Below are 23,465 nucleotides of genomic sequence, written 5' to 3'. Positions count from 1 at the left end.
ATGTGGTTTTGAGAAAAACGATAATGTTTTTATTTTTGAATAAAGTATAGGGAAAAATGCACGAAATACAAATTTTCTTATTATAGAATTGTACTTTCAGTTTTTCTTATTACAACAATGTACTTTCAAAATATTTTTTACTAGGTATCGTACTTTCAGAAATTTACCCGTTATAGCATTGAGTAACCCTTTAAACTAAATTTACATATTATACCAGGGTTTTTTTGTCACCTCATTGTCCACGTAGGCTGTCCACATGTACGATATGCTGACATGACATTTCTTATTATATCATTTTACTTTCAAAATTATTTTATTATAACATTATACTTTTACTTTTAATATTTTTATTATTTAAACATCGTAAATTTAATCAAATATGTTTACTAATAATTATAATATCAGAAATTAAATATGTTTACAAAAAATCACTATTCCACAAATAAAAATATTTATAAAACAATAATGTCTGAATTGTATGCATGTTTAATTTCGTTATACCCTAATACAATAAAAAAAAAATGAACGGTTGTTAGGACGAGGGACGGAATCTCTAATGACATGCTAACTACAAAATTTATGGTGTAATCTTAAAAGCCTTAAAACTTTCCTTAAATCACAGATAATACTTTTATAAATTTCTCTACAATTGTATAAAAACTGAAAGCATATTTTCCAAATATTTTCTGTTTGGACATATTTTTTTTATAGTAGGGTCACATTTAAGCATAGAAACTCAAATTTCTCAAATGTAATAAATGATTCTAACATTTTTTATGAAACAAGACATTGAATCCTTTAAAATTACACTATTTATATTGAATACAAGGAGTTAATGTTTGGGGTGTGGTCTAGTATCAAAATCATGATTCAGATGCCATGTAGGGGCTGTTTACCAAACACTTTTCGGTAAAACGCTTACCGGTAAAATTCAACACTATCATTAACTCATCGGGTAAGATTTTAATTCACTAAAACGGCATCAGATGCTATAATTTACCCGGTAAGCGTTAACCATGATAAGAGTCATCACCATCACTTACCGAGTAAACCGAGTAAGACTCCCGGTCCTTGCATTCGTTCTTACAGGGTAAGATTCTTGCTCCTTGTCATATTCATCCAGTAAGATAATTTGATTTGGTAGGTGATTACCTGGGTAAGCGTTTAGTAAACGACTCCGTAGTTTGAGTATATTTTTCGAACCGTACATGTTTCAAACTATAAAAACTTGCAACATAAAATACGTTGTAATGTAATTTATGCGTTTTGTACCTAGTATAGGTTCCTCTCTCCATCAGAACAATAGGGTCGTTATGCTCATTACTAAACTTGTTGAAAATATAAAATATAACCAAGATGTATCTTTTTTATCAGAGGTTGAATCGACCATCAGAAGAAAAATTAGGCCAAAAATTAAGATACATTCTGGGAAAATCAAACTTCTATCGAAGAGAAGCAAATGAAAGGCTTTCATAAACATTCTCGTAGAATCAAGAATGAAGTTTTCATTCTGTACATGCCATATAATTAAGTTTTCATTCTACACATGTCAGATCATGAATTAGTAACTGCATCCAATTTCTAAAAAAATCCCATATGTTTCCAATTTTGGAATGAAATATTTATGGAATTTCCATGAATAGAATCAAACTTTATTACATGGTCTTTAGGGGGTGTTTGGGATTGCTTATCAACTTATTATAAGTTATAAGGATTTAACTTCTTCAAAAACTTCTTATTACCAGTTTGGCACCGGTATAAGTTGCTTATCCAAACACTCAAAAATGCTTATTACCGGTACCAGACCGGAATAAGTTAATAAGTTGTTTTTATAAGCAATCTCAAACACCCCCTTACATGAGGTTTTTCTTTCTTATTCTTAAGAAAGTCCCCGATGCACGACACAATTATAAAACAAACTAAAAAGTCCCAATCCATAACGAAATACAAAGTTTCCAATCCCGAACATGTTATGGCTCACATAAATGGTTGAACTCTTGAACATGCTATTGCTCACACAAACGGAATATTCAACCCCCTAAGATTCTACCGATTTGTGTTGTTTTGTTAATGACAGTTGACTGGTTTTTATAGCAAATGAACTGTTTTTTATGGAGCATATCACCATATATTTTTAATTATTTATAAAATATTATTGTACATTTTTCATAAAAATACAATAATTTGTTCCTGATTGGTTTGAATTGCAACTTTATAATTCAAATTCAAAAATCGTATAGCACAATACGGATTTTGATGAAAGTGCAAATCGTAACATGTACCATAGAAATTCTAAAATGTATCCTGTATGATAATATTATATACAGTTTGATGAACACCCTTTTGTGCCGGCCACAACACTAGAGCCGTCAGGTGAGATTGAAGACCTTAGTCTCAAGGTCTTTGATTGTGCCCAAGAAAGCAATACATAATATATATTATAGAGTTCCCAGTTTTAGTTGAAAATATATCAAACAGTATACATCACAATCAGTCATTTTCCTGTAAAAGTGTTCGGTTAGTCATCTAACACTGTTTACGTGAAAGACACACACTTTCAATTTATATTCAAGACGTTTTTGCAAAAAAGAAGAAGCCATGACTGTTCATGTAAAATTTGTTTGATTCATAAGGAAAAACCACTTGGGGGTTGTCATGCACTAATTAAGGCTCAAGGTGATGTGGTGAAAATCTCATCTTCCTCCGTTTGAATTCAGGTGATTTTAAAGCCCTTGTGACCATAAAGTTTCACATGTGATCAGGGTGGACCCATTCATGCCCGAACAGGGTCCCATGCCGCTGACATCTGCCATCGCTTAACTGAATTTCGCAAGTAAAATTTTCTGGGTATGAAATGTTCACCCACCACCCGTTAAAACTTTGAGCGGTGCTCTGAGATTTTAGAAAATACAAGGAACAACAATCAAAAAGACCAAAAAAATCTCTCGAAATCAACTCAAAAACTCAAAAATCTTTTTGAAACAGTGAATTCGGCTAAAACACACATAGAACGACTTACAAATATTTGATCCATTTTAAAGATGCATCCACTCGACAAAAAATATGGATTCGTCACTGCATGCAACGACTAGTCTATTTGTGCTCTCCTAGGGTATTAGCTGTATAGTTAAAAAAAACAAAAAACAAAAACCAATTATAAAAGAACTAAAAGATTGAATATATAATCTCAAAAAATTATTTGATGTTCATATTATTAATTGTCCAAAAATACCATGAAGCTGTTTGACAGTTGTTGAATGGTTTGGTATGAAATAATTAAGGGACTATTTGGCAATTGCTGAATGGTTTGGTGCAGAATGATTAAGAGAATCTCATGATATAGTGCAAAATAAAAGATAATTGTTTGGTAATTGTGTACAATGAAATTAAGACTCTTAATGGTTAAGGGAGATCCAATATACAAAATCATTCAGAGAGTTTTAGAACCATTAAGAGACAGATTTTTTTTGCCAAACAAGATTCATATTTTAACGATTCAGAGGTTGCCTCTTAATGAAACTATTAAGAGGTAAACAAACAACCCCTTTAAGTGGTCAAAATTACCAAGAGGATCTCATAATATTGTGGGAAATGAAATATAATTATTCGGTAATTGTTTACAATGGAATTAAGATACTGAATGATTAAAAAAACCATGATACAAGATCGGGTTTTAAAACCATTAAAATACATAATTTTTTTCACAAACAAACAACCCGACCATTCTTAACCTCCAGGAAAAAGGACATATTTAAACGCAACAGCTTGGGAGGGAAAACACCGGAGAGTGGAGACGGACGAAAACCTCCACTCGGTTACCCCTAGGTTTTGATCATCGCTTTTTTCATATCCTCTATCAAGTTTTTCCCTGAATCCAATTACGTTTGCCTCTAGACGATGAACAAAGAAAATGTCGGTGTTGGACAACTATCAGATGAACAAAGGGCTCGAATTTCCAGAAATTTTAGAGCTGCCAAAGCTCTTCTTGATCGGAAGCGCCCTCGAGATACCTCTAACGCGTTCGATTCATTTCCTCACAAGTAAAGCCTTTTAATCTCTTTGCTTAGGATTCTGTTTAATCTCAAAATGATTTTGATGCGTGCGGTTACTTTTTTCCCGATTGTATTTAAGTGAATATGTTCTTTTCTTATTTATGAAATGTGTTTATAGTTGCTTCTGTTTCGATTTGTGTTGTAGAATTGGGGTTGTGAAGGGGGTTGAAACTGCATCTGTTGTTGGCAGTGCCAATAGAGTGCCTCTTTCAGACATTTCAGTGAAAACTCCTATTTCGGTTAGGAACTATAAATTATATGAGAGTGGGTCTGTCAGAAGTTCTCATTTCAAGGTGCCATCTGTTGGTAAAAGTGATGATTGTTTGCTTGCGGGGACAAGGGTTTCACCAGATGAGAATGGAAAAGCTCATAGTTCATTTCAGACTCCAGTCAGCCAAGTAAGTTATAGTGGGAGTTCATGTGCCAAGGGAGTTTCTGTAAGTAGAATTGACTTCGGGCATGGTACAGAGAACCCAGACGAGAATAAATTAAGTTTGGATTCCTTCAAAACTCCGATCAGGCCTTTAGTTTGTAATGTAAGTCCTGGAAACAACATCCCAGCTGAACAGAAGGAATCCAGTGACTATTGTTTGAATGAAAGGAAATTGGGTGCTGTTATGGAAACCAATATTGGATTAACTTCATGCAAGACTCCAATGACACACCAGTCATGTTCTAGTTTTGACGAGTCTTCCACAATAATGCCTACCATTTTTTATGAAGACTTTGATGATTCAATTCTAGCCGAAATTGATGAATTATGCGAGTCTGGGACGAAGCCCAAGCTAGCAGCTGAGGAGTCTAGCTGTGACATTCATCTGAGGAGTGCACTTGCTGAAAAGAACAGCTGTGAACTGAGAACTGATGTGAGTGCTCTTGTTTTACAGGACTTACAAAGTGATAATGTTTCAGATGGAAGTAGTGACAGTGGATGCGGGAAACAAGAGTCTGAGAGTTCTCAGGCTTTGCAAATTGGAGGCATGCCTGAGGAGTATGCAAAATATATGCAGTCTCTAAATGATAGGCAACGGGAAGCAGCCTGCAGTGACATTTCAATACCTTTGATGATTGTTGCTGGACCTGGAAGTGGTAAGGTTGTATTCCTGTACTCCTTGGTTTATTAGTCTCTTCCTATCCCTTAAATATTGCTTACGTATATATTCTCACTTTTCTTTCTCATGTCAGACATCTACCATGGTCGGGCGTGTCTTAATGCTTCTTCACAAGGTACTGACTTGCAACTACTGATCACTGTGAATGCTAGGAAGGTCAACAGTGACAACTATAATTCATCAAATTATTTCTTGTTTGTCTTTGTGATGGAGAGTTTAGTGACTTCTATAAGTTTTATATGTGTCTCTTTTGACCAACAAACAAATTTAGGGCATTGAAGCATCCTGCATTTTGGCTATGACATTCACTACGGCTGCTGCTTCTGAAATGCGAGATAGGATTGGAGCAGTGGCTGGGAAGGCAGCAGCAAAGGAACTGATGATCAGCACCTTCCACTCGTTCTCATTGCAACTCTGTCGTTCACATGCTGAGAAGTATGTAAATCTTTATCACTTATGGTTAACATAACCGTATGACCAGTGAACTATGTCATTTTCTTTCACAAAGTGTAACTTTGTATTCAGAACTTGGTGAGCACATGTCTGAGACTAAGCTTCAGAAAGGACTGTTAACACCTATCATGTGTCCCATCCCTTATCTGAATATTAATATAATAAGAAAGCTTGACAGCTAACTTTGGATCTTGAGTTTATGAGATAAAACTCTCACATGCTAGGCTTGTATAGCTATAATACCAAAAGCAATGGATGTTATTAACAAAGCACAAAGGTCACACTTATGGTGCTATGGTTAATGAGAAGAACAAAGTGAAGAAGATGCTAGTCTCATACATTACCTTGAGTGACTGTTATTGCTTATTCTAGGATTGCTAACATGTTTTCTCATTATAGGTTAGGTCGTACACCAGAGTTTTTGCTATATGGTCAGGGACAACAAAGAAAGGCAGTCATTGAAGCTGTGCGCCTCACAGAGACTGGAAAGAACCTACAAGCTTTAGATTCTGACAAACTCTGTGAGGAGGCTAATGTCAGTAAAAATCGCCCAGAAGACTTTAGGGAGAAGTCAAAGAAATGGCTGAAATTCGTGGCACAAGTAAGTCACACTGTCCAAATTATGTGATATTTTGCTTTCGAAATTTCTTCCTGAAGTTCTAATAATCCAGTTTTGCTTCCCATCTAAGCAGTTTAGCAACTGAGAAACAAAGAAGAAAAATCTAAGGGCATAGCATAGTTTGCGTTTAGATTTTCATTGAGGGAACTTAGTTGATTTAATTTTTTTTCCTTTGTTAAGTTTCAAATAAAAGATTGTATTTGATAAAGTGGGATGTAATGTAAATCAGAAATCACCTTGAAGAAAGGAACAAAAGAGCAACATATCTGGCAACCGAGTTACAATTTGCCTTAGCACTCCTACTCGTAGACTTGCTTTTAAGCGATTATCATGAAAATACACACATAGCTTCTAGCAATAGTTTCACGTCATCTCTAGACAATCTTCTACCATAGATAATTCTTGCTTGAGCAGTCACTCCTATTTCATCGTGCTGGATAAAAAAGTAGTTCTTTGAGTTTTCTTTGTTCATTCTAAGATGTGAATCATGTATTAGCTTTACACTATGCTGTATTGTATTTCAGGCTAAAGCTTCTGGGAAATCTTTTGAAGATTGCCAGAGAATGGGAAATGAGATAGGAGTAAGATCTATTAAGAGAATCTATTTTTCTAAATTTATTAGCTTTTGAATTACTAGTCTGATTTTAGAATCTGTATCAGGCTGCAATTCTTAGAAAATATGAGAACATATTAGAATCATGCAATGCTCTGGATTATCACGATTTAATTAGCTGCTCTGTCAAGCTGCTTACCAGTTTTCCTGAAGGTTAGGCATCTGTGTATATTTGATTTCTGTTTTGGTAGAACTTACCATTTTTGACATGCATTGGTTGTATGTCTCTTGAAGTTTTCAAGGAGTGCCAGGAGTCATGGCAAGCAATCGTAATAGATGAGTTTCAGGACACAAGTGCTATGCAATATGATTTGTTACGAATTCTTGCATCACATAAGCGCATAACAATTGTTGGAGACGAGGATCAGGTGCATATCTACTGCGAACCTATCTAGAGTTTGACACTCTAATTTCCACCTTTTATTTTCTTTCTAATTTCAGCTCATCTTCAAGTCTTCACAATAACTTGCGCTCGAATTAAATCATAATGCAGTCAATCTTCAGTTTCAACGGTGCGGATGCAAGTGGATTCAAGTCATTCTGCAAAGATTTTCAACCTCACAAGGAGGTACTCATTGTTTTTGTTTGAACCTTTTTTGTCTTCTGTTTTCATGTTTTTTTCCTTGCTTCCTGGCTTTCCTGTAGGATTTGCAATGAAGTTTTAACATCGAGTATTCTTAAAAATACCTCTTGTTCTTTTAATGATTTTATTCCAGATCAGACTAAATAAGAACTATCGCTCTACCCGTTGTATTGTTGATGCTGCATCATTTCTTATACGGAATAATTCAAAACGATGTCAGTTGAAGAAAGTTCTTACTGATAATTCTTCCGGGTCTAAGGTAACTTAAGTGTTACTACACTTGGATAAATTATTGCATAAGGTATATGTTTGATTTTCATTATCTTGATCATCTACTCAGATTATTGTCAAAGAATGTTGTAATGAGGATGCACAGTGTGCTTTTGTTGTTGACAAGATATTAGAACTTACTTCTTCGGGTTCATCTGTCAAAGGCACTTTTGGAGAGATCGCTGTTCTTTACCGGAGACAGGTCAATCCATCTGAACTAGCATGATATATTACTCCTCAAAGAAAAGCTTTCATCCATTTATGCAAACTTGTTAAGCTGCTGTTGGTTGTACATTCTATGTAACAGGTCTCGGGTAAAATGTTCCAGACAGCCTTCCGTGAAAGAAAAATTCCATTCAATGTTCATGGAGTCGCTTTCTACAGAAAAAAGGTTAGCAAATGGATGCCTTCAGGCAAACTCTTGTGTCCAATTCTGATATCCGTACATGGTGATTGCCTTTAGTTTATTATTTACTAATGGAAGTTTGACAGGTGGTAAAGGCCATTATGTCTATGCTCAGAACAACATTGGTGGCATGTGATGATGAGTCATATCGGCGAGTATTCAAGGCCCTACTACATCTAGAGAAAGATGAAAAGAAGAGGGTATCAATTTTTGTAGCATTACACTGTGTTCAGTTTCTACATAATATGCTTGCATTTTCATGGAAATTTCATCACTTAACTGTTCTGAGATAAGTTCACCGAGAAATGTATTCTTTACCTTCCCCTTTGCAGGTAATTGAACATATTAATAAAGTTTCAACCGTAAGAAAATGCAGCTTCATATCTGCTGCATCTGATATATTCAGTGCAAAGATCTCTGGTACCTTCAAAAGGTTAGTTGCAAAAAATGATATATACTTGTAGAAGTTAAAAATTTCTAAGATCTACTGGTTATTTTACTGCAATGCTTATTTCTAAAGATTAAGTGCAAAATTTCCTTACATAGAAAGAGCACCTCCAGAATTTCTGTGGATCCTAATTCAGACTAACTAACCTTAATTATTTCCATCTAGTAGAGGGTGCTCTAACCTACAATATATAAATAGGATGCTTTAGAATGTCCTTTTTCTTGACAGGGATTATGTTTTATGAATTAATCAAGTGAGACTAGACTCAAATAAAGAATAGGCTGCTTGACAAGCCTGAATGATGCAAGCTTTAAACGAGCCATGGGCCAAGCACATACAAGTCCATATGAGTCACTTAGTATAACTTATATATTTTTTTCTTGAAGGATTTAATTTTATTCATGTATGAGCTTATACAAACCTAGCTTGCATGAATTGAGCCAAGTTCGAGCTTATACAAACCTAGCTTGTATGAATTGAGCCAAGTTCGAGCTTATACAATCTCATAGGTCAAGCCACAAGCCTAGCCCAAGCCTACCAATCTCTTCAATGAGCCGAGCAAGCTCTTGCTCAGCTTGGTTCGACTAAAACACACCTCTAATCTTATTTTATATGTTGTTTGGTGGTCCATGCTATTGAAGTTGTTTTGACTTGAGTCCAACTGTCATGTAACGTACTCTATGCGATATTAGTAACAATGATGCCCCTTCTTTATTATGGTACTTACCTTTTAGCAATTTTTTGACATTGTACTTGATTGATTCCATCTTTCATTGTAGGAGTCATCTTACCCAAGGGCGTAAGGTGTTGGTTGCTTTAGATATGATTTCAAAACTTGCTCACAGGGTAAGCATGACTGTCTACTATTTTATTCTAGTACATACTACATTCCAAAATGACACACTGATTTAGGAACACAATAATATTGTCAATTTGTAATTAGTAAAATTTTATTCTGTTTATACCCTTGTAAGTTTGGAAACCTTTGACTTCGTATATAAGGGAGATTAGGGGTATTTGAGGACAAACATTATTTGATTGCTCCTAGATTGGTTAAATAAATGACATAATGAATCCGAAAGTGTTCAACGTATTGGAGAAGAGGGAGTATATGTTCTTGAATGAATTATCTAAAACCAAGAGGGCAAAAGTAACATGGGTAACTCCTTCCCGGTTTTTAAACTGCAAGAGCAATGAAGGTGTATATATATATATATATATATATATATATATATATATATATATATATATGTTCTTTTTCTCAAAAAAGGGAAGCTATCAAATAAAAATGTAATCCATTTTGTTTGAATAGCTAAAATGTGCCTGGAATAAATTTTAAAAAGAACTTTCCCCGTAAAATCAAATTTGATCATTGATAAGGAGTAGCATAACATGGGAGAAGGTTTTTAGGATCTAGAAGTTTGATAAATATGTAATGTGAAGCTCCGGTCACCTGTTACCAAAAGGTCCATGGTTTAATGAAACTTATGAATCCATCATCTCAATTCCATAAACAATGAACAATGGAAAACTCACATTAGGTTTCATTATGATTACAGGAACAATCTATTTCGACTGTCATCACACAAGTGGCAAACATGATACCTCAGGTTTGCCTTTCTTTCTATTACACTTAGCTGTGAAAGCAGATGAATATTTGTGGATTGGAATCTTAACATCCACAAGTATGGTTAATGGTACAATTAGCTACGTATCGTACATGATGGTCAATATTACATCTGCACTCATGCAATCAGCACCCAGATCACTGGGATAAACTGAGGCCACCAAGAGAAGTTATTTCACAGGGTCCATTCACCATCTTCAGATTGTTTTTTTCCTGTTATAAAACTTCTCATTACAACACCATGATCTTTCTGATTTGGCTGCTGCCAAAGCCTCCTTTTGAATTTATATACAGTAAATTAATTGCATATACTAAGCTTTCCATTGATCTTTTTATACATTTTTTACAGAAGTACCTCCTTGAGCAAAGAGCTGTTCTTGATGTTGATGGCGGCAAGTTGCTAAACGAAGAACATGATCTTAGATCGGTAAGTCTGTCTTCAGTACACCCACACCCATATATATTTAGGTAGTAGGTAATCAGATAAACAGATCTTCTTACTGTTTATGCAGGTGCTCCAATATATGTTGGATGATGTCTCTGAGTTTCTAAAATCATACAACTTTGATATACATGAGAAGAACGGCAATGCCGCTGACGAAAAAGGGTGCACAAATGTACTTAAAGCATTTATCGATTTTATATCTGAAAGGGAAACAGAAAACTTTCGTACCAGGCGGCGTGACAACAATCATGCTGTTACTCTTACTACCATTCATCAGGTACATTTCCTCTCCCGCCACCATCTATACATTATGTTCAAGTTATGGATGGATTATTCTTCTGATTCTCTGTAAAACCTCAAGTCCTTGAATTTCATCTGTTTATTATCTCATCCTTATGTTGCATTGCAGTCCAAAGGTTTGGAGTGGGACACTGTTTTCATAGTAAAGGTACTGTAACAGAACTTATGCTGACTTTAATTTTCGTAAGAGAACAACTAATGGATGAGTGTTTCAGGTAAATGAAAATGAAATCCCCCTTTTGCATGAATTTAATGGCGCCACGAAAGAAACCGGTGCGTCTGTTGAGGTAAGCATGCTCTCCAATTCAAAGTAACGTGCTTATAAATTTTATGTCAAATGTTGTTTCTCCCTTGAAAATACCATCATACTTGTCTTCCTTGAACGATGACAGGAGGAACGGCGCTTACTATATGTGGCAGTAACTCGTGCAAGAAAGAAACTTTTTATTCTATATATCACTATGGATTCAAATTGGCAGGTGCAGCATAATGAACATCTCTAGTAATATAACTGTTTATTGGCTGTAATTTTCTTTCGTTATATCTGTAGAGGCCAACGGGGACGCTTTTGCTGTCCCCATTTGGGGCGGCCCAGCTTGTTGGCTCTAGTTGCTGATAAAAAAACATTGCTTTTTTTTTCAGGTTCTTCAACCTTCGCGTTTCCTGAAAGAAATTCCAAGGCATCTCCTACAAGTCCAGGTGGGTGTCTTTTAAGTTTCATGATGTTGTCAAATACGAGTCAAGGCACTTAAGAATTTATGTCATAGTAAAAGTCAACGTGACTTCTTAGTCGTTGCCTTATGTTTATAGGATGAGTCAAGTTCAATGCATTTGCAAGCAGAGGATCATGAACCTCCAAATAAAAGCTCTCCTGTTAATGATGATGATATGCAAGCTGCAGACCATGCGGCAGTGAAAACAGAAACTGATGAAGCCATTGGTAATTTATTCGATGAGGATTCCAATGAATCGAATGAAACAATCTTGCCATGCAATGGAAATGATTTCTTGAAAAGGTCCTCAAAGATTTGAATGTGTTATTTAATCAGAAGTCCCAATATTCTAGTGTCAAACTAACCAACTTTGATTTCTATATCATTGATCAAACAGATTCAGCAGCGAAGAACGAGCAACTGTTTCCCATTTATTCCATCAATGGGCCAAGAAGGCAGCATTCAAGGAACCAAAGAGGTTACTTGACAAGGTTCTTTCACATCCTTATTCATAGCACTTCCTATTTTCGTATACTTACCATAATACTCCCTCGGTCCCAAAATAAGTGTTCACATTTCTATTTTATCTCATAGCAAGTGCCTACTTTCCATGTCTATCCTTAATTGTGAGATGGAGAATTCATTACTCTCTATGGGTACAATTGTCATTTAGTTGATTAAAAGGTGTAATAATTACACATTCCTAACACTGTATGTCTTTTTCATTGTGCATATTTATTTTGGGACATGGGGAGTATCTTTAACAGTTTCCATAGCTGATGCTACTTTTACTTAGGAAAGATGAGGTAACTTCGTGTTTAAGTTTGATCATGTCATGGCTAGTCGTTTTTGGCCTTTGATAGGTTGCCTTTGTCATTGATGAACGGCTTAGAGCGAAGAAAACTGCACAAAAGGTGACATACTTGTTCTTGAATCTTGTTTGACCAAAAGAATTAGAAAGTAACCTGGGAAATATTTTTCCAAATAATCTAACCAGTGTAATTAACTAGGATGTTCTTCGGTCCCTGAAGTCATGTTTGAAGAGCGATGAAGCATTCCAGTATGCTGAAAATGTAGGTTCTATAATTAGCATTCAATCATATTCATGGTCACTTTTTGAAGTTATGATTAAAACAATTTTTCTTCTCTCGATCATCAGGTTCTACGATGGCTGCAGATTCCTGCAGACAAACGTGCATATATTACAAGGGAAAAACAGGTTTCTTTCTGAACTACCAAACGACCATCGTACATACATAATTACATATGCAAATATGTGTAACGGTCAATGTTAGGATTGTGGCCCAAGGACATATGGGTGGTGCCTGGAGTCTCCCCAAATCTCCCACTCTTTCTGCAAGGTTGTTTAGTAGTACATTTGTTAAAGGGAAGTTCTCCTAGGGTGTGTTAGATTTTCTGGGTGTTTCGATTGCTTGGATTACTGAAAGTTGTGATTCACTTTCAGATTGAAATATTTCGATGGTACAATCGAAACTTCAATCGGATAAAATTCAGTAATTCGAACAGAGAATCGATGTTATGAATCTATTTGTACCCTCAAAAATCAAATGACCAATACGAAAAAGAATTCGAAAACTGTTAAAATGGCAGTTTCAGAACCACCAAACCGGGTTTAAAAAACAGGGCCAAAAACCGGGTTCAAAATCACAAATTCAGATTTTCGTGCATTTTCCATATAGTAACATTAACTCGAATAAAAAATTTCCGACCCCAGCCAGGGGCTCTGCCCCTTGGACCCGCTACCAGGGGCGCTGCCCCCGGACCCCCGTCGTTTAGGGGCTTCGCTCCTAAATAACGGTATACTTTAAATCGAAATAAACTCAAACAAGTGTGCGTGCCGCACCACCCTTGTTCAATATTTATCAAGATTACATTGGTCAACAAATTAATCCCATTACACTTAAATGATATTGGTGATACAAATCACTAACAGGGTGCATTTGATACAAAAACTGGTTGCCCCATGTTTGGTGCCAAATTAGATTGAGGGGCTGTTTACTAAGCACTTACTTGGTAAGTGCTTACCGAGTCAATTTACCTTATTGGATAAACATGACAAGTTACCCTGTAAGAGCGATGATAAGGACCGAGAGCCTTACCCGGTAAGTAAGAGTGATGACTGTTACCCCATGAGACTGAACATGACACAAGTGGGACAAAAGACATTTTTTTGGTGGAACAAAAATCAGGAAGATTGGTAAATTACGAAATTACCCATATCAAAATAAAACCCTAAAACCGGTTAGAATTCTTTCACCCGCCTACTTCTCTTCTCATTAGTTGAGTCTTGTTCGATGTAGTCCGTCCAGTCTCATCCGCATACCAAACCCACATTATAACAATTGTAGATAGCAAATATATCACAAGACAGAAAATCTGTCATCCGTAATCTTTTTACAGCCCGAAACAAGGATTCACATCCGAAAGTTGGAAGTGGTTTGATGTTTGTCTTTCCTCTGCAGGAACATTTTCAAAAGTTAAGGATCGAGAGCGCAATGGGTTCGTCTGCTGCTACATCTAAGCAGGTGAGTTGGCCCCTTCTCTTGAAATATTTTCATCGTTTTTCGCAGGTGAACCGTGTTCGACTTTATGTTCCCTCAACTGAGACTTGTGCTTCTGTTCTGCACAGATTGCGTACCTACAGAATCTAGGATGCACCACGGTCCCAACTTCACGTCTCCATGCATCTCGTTTAATCGAACAGTACAAGTCACTGTAACATGATTTCTACCACCAATGGAACAAAGCATCTTGCTTGAGGCTTCTGAGGGTATAAAAACATCTACAATGGAACAGCATTTTCTCGAATTCCCGTTTTGGCCAACTAAATTTGCGGAAAAAAAAACATGTTTTTCGCTCGTGCATTTACAAGCTTTCGAAAAGCTCGTTTTTTTAACTTGTGGGTCCCACTTTTTCGGAAAAAATTTAAAGAAAAAGTTCACCATTTGGATTGTATAGCAATTTTGGTTATAGGCATCTTAAGAATTGTTTTTTTTGTTCAGGTTACGGTAACAAGATTAGGGACATAAACATGGTATCATTTATATAAATTATTGGTTTTTAAGTGGATGAATATTGGGTGTTCTCAATATTGAGAGTTACCGTTTGGTTGTATTTTTATATATATTTTTTCGAAGTATATGATATTTATGTACGACAAATGCAACAAATAAACTTATACACCCTCCTTACATTTGGTTGTATTTTTATATGTTTTTTTTTAAGTAAATACTTAAAACAAAAGAAATATGATAATGTATTTGTACTATTGCGATATATAAATTGTATCAGCCCTGTTCAAGTTTAAACAAATAGATAGGGGTTCAAACGATAACAATAACTAAATAAGAGAAATTGAAAACGATCAAATCACATGTGATTTTAGTATGAAATCACATGTCATTCGACTATTTTTTTTATTATTTTTATTTTCTTAGTTGGTTATTGTTTTCGTATAAACTTTTTATGTTCTGTGGTTCATAAGGATTTTTTTATCCTGGTCTTTAAATTTTATTTTTTTAAATCTTTGTGGTTTTTTTTTGTCCTTAAGACTAACATCGTTAAGGAAGACCTTTTAACTTAAGACTAATTTAGTTTTTTTTTAAATTGTTTTCTTTGTTTTTATTTTTCCGTGTCCAGAACCAAGTGCCGCGTCACTACCCTATATAATGTAACTCTGATATTGGTCTTCTCGTTATCTTATTCTACAAACAAGGATGGTGGCATGTTGGCAAAAAGTCTAGGGGATGTGGTGGAATATCCCATCTATCTCGGGTTTGAGTCAAGCTAGCATCCTGTGGTCAGACTTGGTCTCATGCAACTGCAATTTGTAATAAAAATAAAAATAATACAACCCACAACACAAATTGGTTTAACGGATATTTTCTAACATCATCAACCTCAGGCTGTGTTTGGTACATGGGACGGGACAGGACATGACGAGATAAAACTCACTGTCCCATGTTTGGCACAACATGAGACATAATAAGAATTCACTGTCCCACGTTTGATGCAACATGGGACTGGGATAAAAACTGGGACAAGGTGGGACAACATGAGGCGAAAAAAGTAATGTTTAAATATTAGGGATGAGAATTGCAATAAACAACAAACCACAGGGACTAAAATCGTAGTTTACTAAAAAATGTGTGTAGAATGCCTAACGGGCCGTCTAGGAAAACCCAGCCACAGTCGATTAAACCCTAATCTGAGAACCTATTTATACACCCATACAAACCGTCCGTTTACTTCATCCATCCATACATCGATCCATCGCCGCCTCTGTTCTTCCTTCTTCTTGCTTAATTTTTTTTTTAATTCTGATTGGTTTTCTGTTGTTTTCCTTTTTGGATTCTGTAAATCAAATTGTTAGAGTGATCGCGGTGATGACTCGGAAAATTCAAGCTCAACAGACCGGAATGCAGGCATCTCTCTTTAGAGATTTGTTTGCGTGTCGATAATCCCGCTGAACTGAGCGATCTTCTCTTATAAATCATCAATTAAACTTTGTTTGTTGTTTATGAATTTGGTTTTGTTTGTGGTTTGTGATCTGTGTTTTGAAGTATATGAGTTTGATTGGGAAATGAATGATGTTACGGTGAGGATACAAAGCTCCCTCTTCTGATTTAAAAGTTGAGGAAACTCTGCTGGCAGAATCGAACCAAATTAAACTTCATGCCTTCTGAGTAATGTTCTTTGTCAATCATACTTTTGAAAATCTCTTCAATTTTCGTAATTTTTTTAGGTTATTGTTGATAATCTAGTTGTTTTTCTCGACTCTGAAGATCTCTTCGATTTTGTGATGAAAATTTCGAACATCTTATTTCTGCTTCTACTCGAATGATTGGGATGGGATTACCTTCCAGTTCGTAGTCGTATAGATTTCGAACACAAATCGGAGTTTGTCAAACGATTTCGTATTGAGAATTTATTATCTGGTATTGAATTGGTTCCACATGTTTTAAAGTTTTCAGTGTGGGATTTGTGATTTATATCACTAGATTTCTAATAATTGTTCATGTTTTAATATTTGAATCAACCTCGAGTTTTGGTGAGATAAGGATGAAGCAAAACATACGCATATCCAACACTTGGACTGAGAGATTTGATCTCCTTTGATGAGTAAGTTGCATCTGAATTTCGTTCCTTTGTTTTTACAATTTGATGCCTCTTTAGATCTGTCAGATTTATTTAACACAAACGTCAAAATCAATTTCATCTAAATGCATATCAATCTTGCATCTGGGTCCATAAATAAACAACGACCTTAAAAGAGTTTGGCAAGATGCCGTCTTCTACCTTCGAAGTAAACCTTATCTAAAGAATTGAATATGAATATGAATGCCAATTTGTCCAAATACGAGTGCCATTTTGAATGATAAACCACAAGCCAGTCGGTTTAAGCCCAAGTTAATGAGTATGAGCGCTAATTTGTGGTCTGGATGCTTTGTGGATAAGGACTATATGAATGTGATTGCCATTTTGAGGCTTGAACTGGTTGTATACGGATTGGGTTGTGGCTGGTTAGGAATATTTTAAAATCTAATTCATGATGGTGGTTTTAGAAAATCTCAACCCAACTAATCAATCCAAAAGTGGAACCCAATCCAATCTGAATGAGTTGAGCAGTTCGATGATGAAATGCTATTAGATAAAAAAAATACTAAACGAAGTTATTAGTTACTATAATTTGCTTCTTATAACAAGTATCATATTTTACACAATAATTATGAAAGGAAATATGAGTTAATATATGCTTTTAAAGTTGAAAATATCATAAAAATTAAGAAATATAAATCGGGAATTTAAATTTATTTTTATTATTGGATTTATTGGATCTCTTTTATAAGATGGCATGCCGCCACTCGGACTCGAACCGAGATGCTCTAGCACTGCTTCCTAAGAGCAGTGTGTACCGATTTCACCATAGCGGCTTGCTTGAACTCATAATAGCCTATTTATATTCAATCGTYGAGATTGAACAAGTCAATTCAATCAAATAAGTTTTTTAGTAAAGATTAAAATTGATAAAAAAATTGAGTTCAAAAGTAAATTTCAAGGTTCATTAGTTTCTTAGGGTGTCCGGTTTATTTATCTTAGGGCTTTGACGTAGTTTATCCTAGTCTAAAATCTAACTTCACCATGAAGTGAAATAAAGGTGATGGTTTTTAGATTCGGCAAACATGAGATGTGTCCTGCACGAAGTACATCGAATTTTGGAGATACCCTGTAATGTCCTTTTTGTACCTAGATAAGGAGGTCCTCGATAGAGCAGCGGACCAGTAGAGTAGGTGCTCCATGTCGTTCCTGTTGCGTAGGTCTAAGGTAATTTGGAAGGCATTCTACCCAACAAGGCGGATTCTTCAGATCTTGCTTGTACAAAACGGAAGATATTGTCAATAAATAAAAGTATGTCTTGTTCATTAACATCTCGAAAATATTTCGCCATAGTTAGGGCAGTCAAACCAACTCTCATACGAGTTCCCGACGGTTCATTCATCTGACTGTAAACTAGAGCCACTTTTAACTCTGCAATGTTTTCTTCATTAATTACTCTAGATTCTTTCATTTCCATGTAAAGATCATTTCCTTCACGAATCCGTTCACTGACTCCTCCAAATACGGATACGCCTCCGTGAGCTTTGGCAAGTGAAATGTTTTATATATAGTTGATTGCTAAGAATTATAACTGTTTTACATAGTTGGCAAAAAGTCCCCACATTTATGGTGCAAGTGCATGCCGACATTATGATTGTTTCAAGTAATAAAGTGGTATAGTACAGAGATCGTTTTCACGTGGATTGGAATAATGAAAATCAAATGGTTTCATGAACTTCTTGAGCACGTTTCAGTTGCAAGTAAAAGACAAGTTTTTGTCAATAGAAATTTTTTAAAAGATGAAATAAACCTTTTCAAATTAAGAGATGAGCATGGGGTGTAAGTTTTTCTTAAGATGATTGTAAGTGAATTTTCATATATTGTGTCCACGGAGTGTCCAGAAAGTTCTCAAAGTCATCAATTTTAAGCTTTATGAATTAGCTTAGTGATAAAAAGATATATAGTTTCATTAGCCTGAAGATATATACTCAAATTTCTTTGTAGTGTAAATTTCGATTAATATTTGAACCTTCGCTAAAAACATGCAAAATCTGTATCTCTATGTGATTATTAATGATTCTTTCAAATCTTTGTGCATCATTTAAGCCGTATTTTTAAAATTCGTCCATCTCTGGATCAAAAGATTTATTATTAACACTTTAAATTGATCGGCATATCTACGTTGAGGTTAAGTCCCGACTTTAAGTGACCAAACTTAAGAATTAGTAACATTGGCAACACTAAAGTGTGCTTACTAGTCTTAAATTTGACTCACACTTACACCCAAAAGAGGTGATTAGCAGGTAGATAGTGGACATAAACGTAGCTAAAATTAAATACAAAATAAGAAGTAAATACATAAAATTAAAGATCTTTAGTTGCTCCAAATATTTTCAGTTGAAAGTAAATGCTCCAAAAGATGTGTCTTCACAACGAGAGTAAAATACTTCAATCTATAGGAGAGAGGGAGAAATGGACATCACTTTTTTTTTGAAAGGATGCAAAAGATATGGATGATCATCCCCTTGATTTAAGAGAAAAAATAATTTAAGTCATTTTTTAAACAAAACGGGCCATCTCTTTAGATTTTGTGAAATCTAAATAATCATTTAGAACGTACAACCTTTTTATTAGAAGATTTAAAATAATGGACAACAGATTTAAACTCTTTAAATACCTAAAAAAAAAAGTATTTAATCTTATCCCGATCTACTTAAAAGAAATTATAACCTAGAGTCTTTTTATTAGAAGGGGTTCGTTCCATTACCCAAGTTGTCATAACCATTTCAAATTCTCAATCAATTCAAATTTATGTTATAAATTTTGGGTTATAAAAATTTAAGGACACGAGATCTTGCTTGGCTTGTTTTATTAAAAGGGGTGCCATTATCACAGTCGTTTCTAGGGGGTATAAACGATACGAGACAACTCGCAAGCTATTCGAGATCGACTCGGTCAAAGCTTGATCAACATTCGACTCGAATAGGCTCGACTCGAACTCGAGCTCGACTCGACACTTTAACGAGTCGAGTCAAGTTACCCATTATTCGACTCGAAAAACTCGTGAGTTGCTCGATTATTATATATATATAATTAGTTTTAAAATATAATAAGTTTTTATGATAAAACTTGTAAAATATAAGTAATAAAAATGTCTTATATTTTTAGATATTTAAACAAAATCATGCGTTTTTTTAATTATAAAAATTAATCAATTATTTTTTATTATAATCACAATTAAAAAAAGATTTAGAAAACTTATAAAAAGGGTTAGTGAAATTGTCCCACATTGAGAGATAGATGGTAAAAGAAAGAAGAAAAAATGTTATAAAAAGAGAGGGAGGTGAATGAAATTTTAACTTTGTTTTTTTTTATGATGAAGTTTGAAGTCGATCTCTTTAGTTTTATAAAAATTAAGAGAACACACTTAGTTTTAATTTTTTTTCTTCCCGAATCCAATGAATAAAAATCCCCTTAAGGCCATGAAGGTTCAAATGCGATTGACTCCGAGCTATCCATGAAACGATTGGTTATTCTGAAATTAGTCGGCTTGCATAGCGGGTTGGATCCAGGTTAGTAAAAAAAATCCATGATTTTACGGATTTTTAGTGTGTCTATATCTTTTATTATAATTTTTTTTAAATATATAAATCTAAAATTAAAAATATAAAAAAACGTATTCAATAGTGTGGGTGTACCGTGTACACACCTAGTGACCGTAACATCCATAAAGAGTAATTTCTAGAGGAATGTTAACGATGTCGATGGGCGAGTTGAATATGCCAAAATGGATTAGGGTTGGAAAAAGCCACGGAAGTGTCGACCATCGACCAATGAATATTCGAAGCATGCAAAATGTTGTTTTTGTTTCATATTCAAAGTCTCACACACGATCTCCTTCAAATCTTTTTTTGGTCAAGATGTTTGAAAAATCTTCCAACCACATACTAAACACCTATCAGGGTCGGTCCTAAGATTTTTGATGCCCTATATAACAATAATAAAAAATGCTCCCAAGCCTATTTTGTTAAGGCAATGAAACAGCGAAACATGCAATTTTTTCAAGAATTTGGAACCTAGTCAAGCTAAATGTATCATCTGCATGTTGATTTTATTAATTATAATAAAAAAATAAAGGGGGGGGGGGGGGACATAAAAACCAAAACCCCAAATACAAAATATAGAATGATTGAAGGATAAATCATGGATTAAGATTGTGTTTCGTTCTTTTCCAAATTGAAATTAGTAAATTAGAAATTTTATTTTAATATATGAAACTTAAGAGACAAAGAAAACTATAATGTTTTTAACTAAAGTAGTAAATTACATCAAAATTATTGTCATAGTAAGCAAAAATTAAAACTCAAAAAGTTACAGGTCTAACGACTAAAGTCTAAGGGCCTATTTGTTAACAGCTTAATAAGCTTAACGGGACTAACAACTTATTCGCTCAACTATGCATGATTGTTTCGTAGTGGCTTAATGATATAGAAAGTGACTTATCCAACAAGCTTTTAGGAAGAGCTTTATATAGAAAGCAAAGTTTTTTTTTTCTCTATGTCCCTCCCAACTAAAAAAAAATGCTCCTTACATATATGAAAAAACTCTCTCAAACAATTTTTTTTCCAACTAATACAAACTGATTAATCCATAGAGATAATAGAAAACCAATCAAACAATCACTAAATCGAATGCGGTAATGTCACTCTAAAATTAATTGAGATTTACATATTTTCTTAAAAATTATTTATTAATGTTTTTATATATCCAATCACAAATCAAACATTTTAAATTAAAATACATATTAAATAAAATCTTTGTATTTATTATTAAATTGACAAAATGACTTTTGCATTATAAAATCTCAAGGTTTAAAAAAAAAGAATTCAATAGAACTTTTCGTGAATTCTTTTGTTATTCTAAACTTGAGATTTTATAACATAAAAGTCATTTCGTCAATTTGATAATTCTTTAAAATAAATATGATTTTTTTTGTCATTTTGTCAATTTTATAAATTTTAAGTAAATATGATTTATTTATTTAATATATATACTTTAATTTAAGATATTTAATTTATGATTAGATATATAAAATATTTTTAATAAAGATTAAAAAAAAAACGTGAATCACAATTAAATTTATAGTGAATTACATTTTTGGTCCCATTAGTTTGTCCAAAGATTAATTTGAACACTTATTAACTGATTGTGTTAATTGTATGAACCCTAAATGTTATGAAATTGAAAAGTTAGGAATTATGAATTCCATCACTATTGAAATCGAACATTTTAATGATTACTGATATCGAGTGGCAAAATGAAGAGATAAGGAAAGTTGGATAAGAGTTATTAAAATAATAATATAATTTATTTTCAAAATTATTTTAAAAGACGATAAGCATTTGAGACAAATTTTGATCCATTCGACCCGTTTGATTTTCAGCTCTTTTTTATTTGACTTATTTTGACGGATTCGTTAGAGATAAAATATAACCCTGAATCAAAGTTAAATGTGTCACATTTGACTTGCATTTTTACCAAGATTTGTCAAGTTGTAATATAAGCCATAAGGTGGTATTTATGCACTTCCTATTTCAAACTAGTGATGACCAAATTGGCCCGGTCTGGACCGGGACCGTCGGAGGACCGGGACCGGTTATGGGACCGAAAACCGGGACCGGTTGGTGTTTTTGGTAGTTTCGTGGGATCGGAACCGGTTATGGGACCGGCTATGGACCGGCCTAGCCCGACCTGAAAATTCAAATAAATTTATAAATAAATGTATTTTCAAATAATTTTATAATGTATTTTTATAAGACAATGTAATTTTAATTATATTAAAACGTATTTTTAAAGTGTATTTGAGTGACCAAATTGTAAATTTTATAATGTATTAAAAATATATATCATTAATTTTTCTAAAAAAATCTTATTTTTTTAATGCCGGGCCGGGACCGGGACCGGCGGCCCATAACCAGTTATGAAGTACCTTGACCGGTCTTACAATTTTCTACCGGGACCGGTGATGAGAAAGCTTGGGACCGATTAGGCCCGACCTGGAACCGATTTTTAGCCATCACTGTTTCAAACAAAGGATGCAACTATTCTTTGCTTAGGACCATTGAGAAAAAGAGAATATAACAAAAGGGTTGTCTTAGGTATTAAGACACATGGATGGGCCCAATAAGAAATAGTTGCATCCATGGCTTATCAACTTGCTCCTAAGGACCCTTGATGATGCTTGTCTAAACAAAACATAGGAAGCTACTAATGTTGTATATACTTCGGATTCAACACTAAATAATTGTGTCGAATTCAAATATTGTTGTAGGACATTGCGTTTAACCCCCTATGTTGGTCATGGGACCAGTAGCTAGTTTGGTGGGGGTATTGTGGAAATCTGATGTTAAAAAAGAGCATCCCACGAGGCTTAAACCTTGCAACGACCCAAGTAGGCCATGGAACAAAGTCAAAACCCGAAGCCCATTATGCAGAGTGTATTAAAGTGACAAATTTTATGTAGGTACGTTAGCTCATCTACGATAAGCTTAATAATAGACTGGGTCATCCTCTAATTAACTACTAAATGGGGAGGGGGGGGGGGGGTTTGGAACCCTATTTAGAAAGAGACCACACATAAGGGAATTCTCAACCCATGGATTAGATCTACAATCTGAACATTCATAAACACAAAATTGCCACGAGA

The 23,465-nt window shown here is 34.5% G+C and overlaps 1 protein-coding gene and 2 non-coding genes across 3 annotated transcripts; all 3 read left to right on the top strand.

The window, feature by feature from the left end:
• The first annotated feature begins 3,897 nt into the window (after window positions 1-3,897).
• Window positions 3,898-14,478, top strand: LOC112510389 (ATP-dependent DNA helicase SRS2-like protein At4g25120). Its single transcript, XM_025115789.1, has 29 exons — window positions 3,898-4,040; window positions 4,198-5,146; window positions 5,238-5,279; window positions 5,436-5,599; window positions 6,017-6,218; window positions 6,761-6,817; window positions 6,897-7,002; window positions 7,084-7,217; window positions 7,343-7,417; window positions 7,566-7,691; window positions 7,773-7,904; window positions 8,010-8,093; window positions 8,195-8,308; window positions 8,441-8,541; window positions 9,336-9,402; window positions 10,116-10,166; window positions 10,533-10,610; window positions 10,696-10,905; window positions 11,038-11,076; window positions 11,144-11,215; window positions 11,321-11,407; window positions 11,571-11,627; window positions 11,739-11,944; window positions 12,039-12,132; window positions 12,505-12,555; window positions 12,652-12,714; window positions 12,801-12,860; window positions 14,125-14,187; window positions 14,292-14,478. Exons 1-29 carry the CDS (start codon window positions 3,898-3,900, stop codon window positions 14,379-14,381), a joined length of 3,717 nt encoding a protein of 1,238 aa, XP_024971557.1. The 3' UTR covers window positions 14,382-14,478.
• A 1,559-nt stretch (window positions 14,479-16,037) lies between these two features.
• LOC112510632 lies at window positions 16,038-16,142 on the top strand. The gene has a single exon (XR_003069010.1). It is a non-coding gene; the product is annotated as a small nucleolar RNA Z107/R87 (small nucleolar RNA).
• A 107-nt stretch (window positions 16,143-16,249) lies between these two features.
• On the top strand, window positions 16,250-16,351 carry LOC112510675. The gene has a single exon (XR_003069037.1). It is a non-coding gene; the product is annotated as a small nucleolar RNA R30/Z108 (small nucleolar RNA).
• The last annotated feature ends 7,114 nt before the right edge of the window (window positions 16,352-23,465 follow it).

The sequence above is a fragment of the Cynara cardunculus genome (genome assembly GCF_001531365.2).
Source record: "Cynara cardunculus var. scolymus isolate 2C chromosome LG 3, CcrdV1, whole genome shotgun sequence".
Taxonomy (NCBI): Eukaryota; Viridiplantae; Streptophyta; class Magnoliopsida; order Asterales; family Asteraceae; genus Cynara; species Cynara cardunculus.
This window is presented reverse-complemented; position numbering and strand designations above follow the sequence as displayed.

Excerpts from the sequence above, each read along its gene's own strand:
- LOC112510389 (XM_025115789.1), top strand. The coding sequence starts at position 3,898 with ATGAACAAAGAAAATGTCGGTGTTGGACAACTATCAGATGAACAAAGG. Across the intron at positions 7,003-7,083 it reads GCTTACCAGTTTTCCTGAAG|TTTTCAAGGAGTGCCAGGAG; the intron begins GTTAGGCATCTG and ends TGTCTCTTGAAG. Across the intron at positions 11,216-11,320 it reads AAACCGGTGCGTCTGTTGAG|GAGGAACGGCGCTTACTATA; the intron begins GTAAGCATGCTC and ends GAACGATGACAG.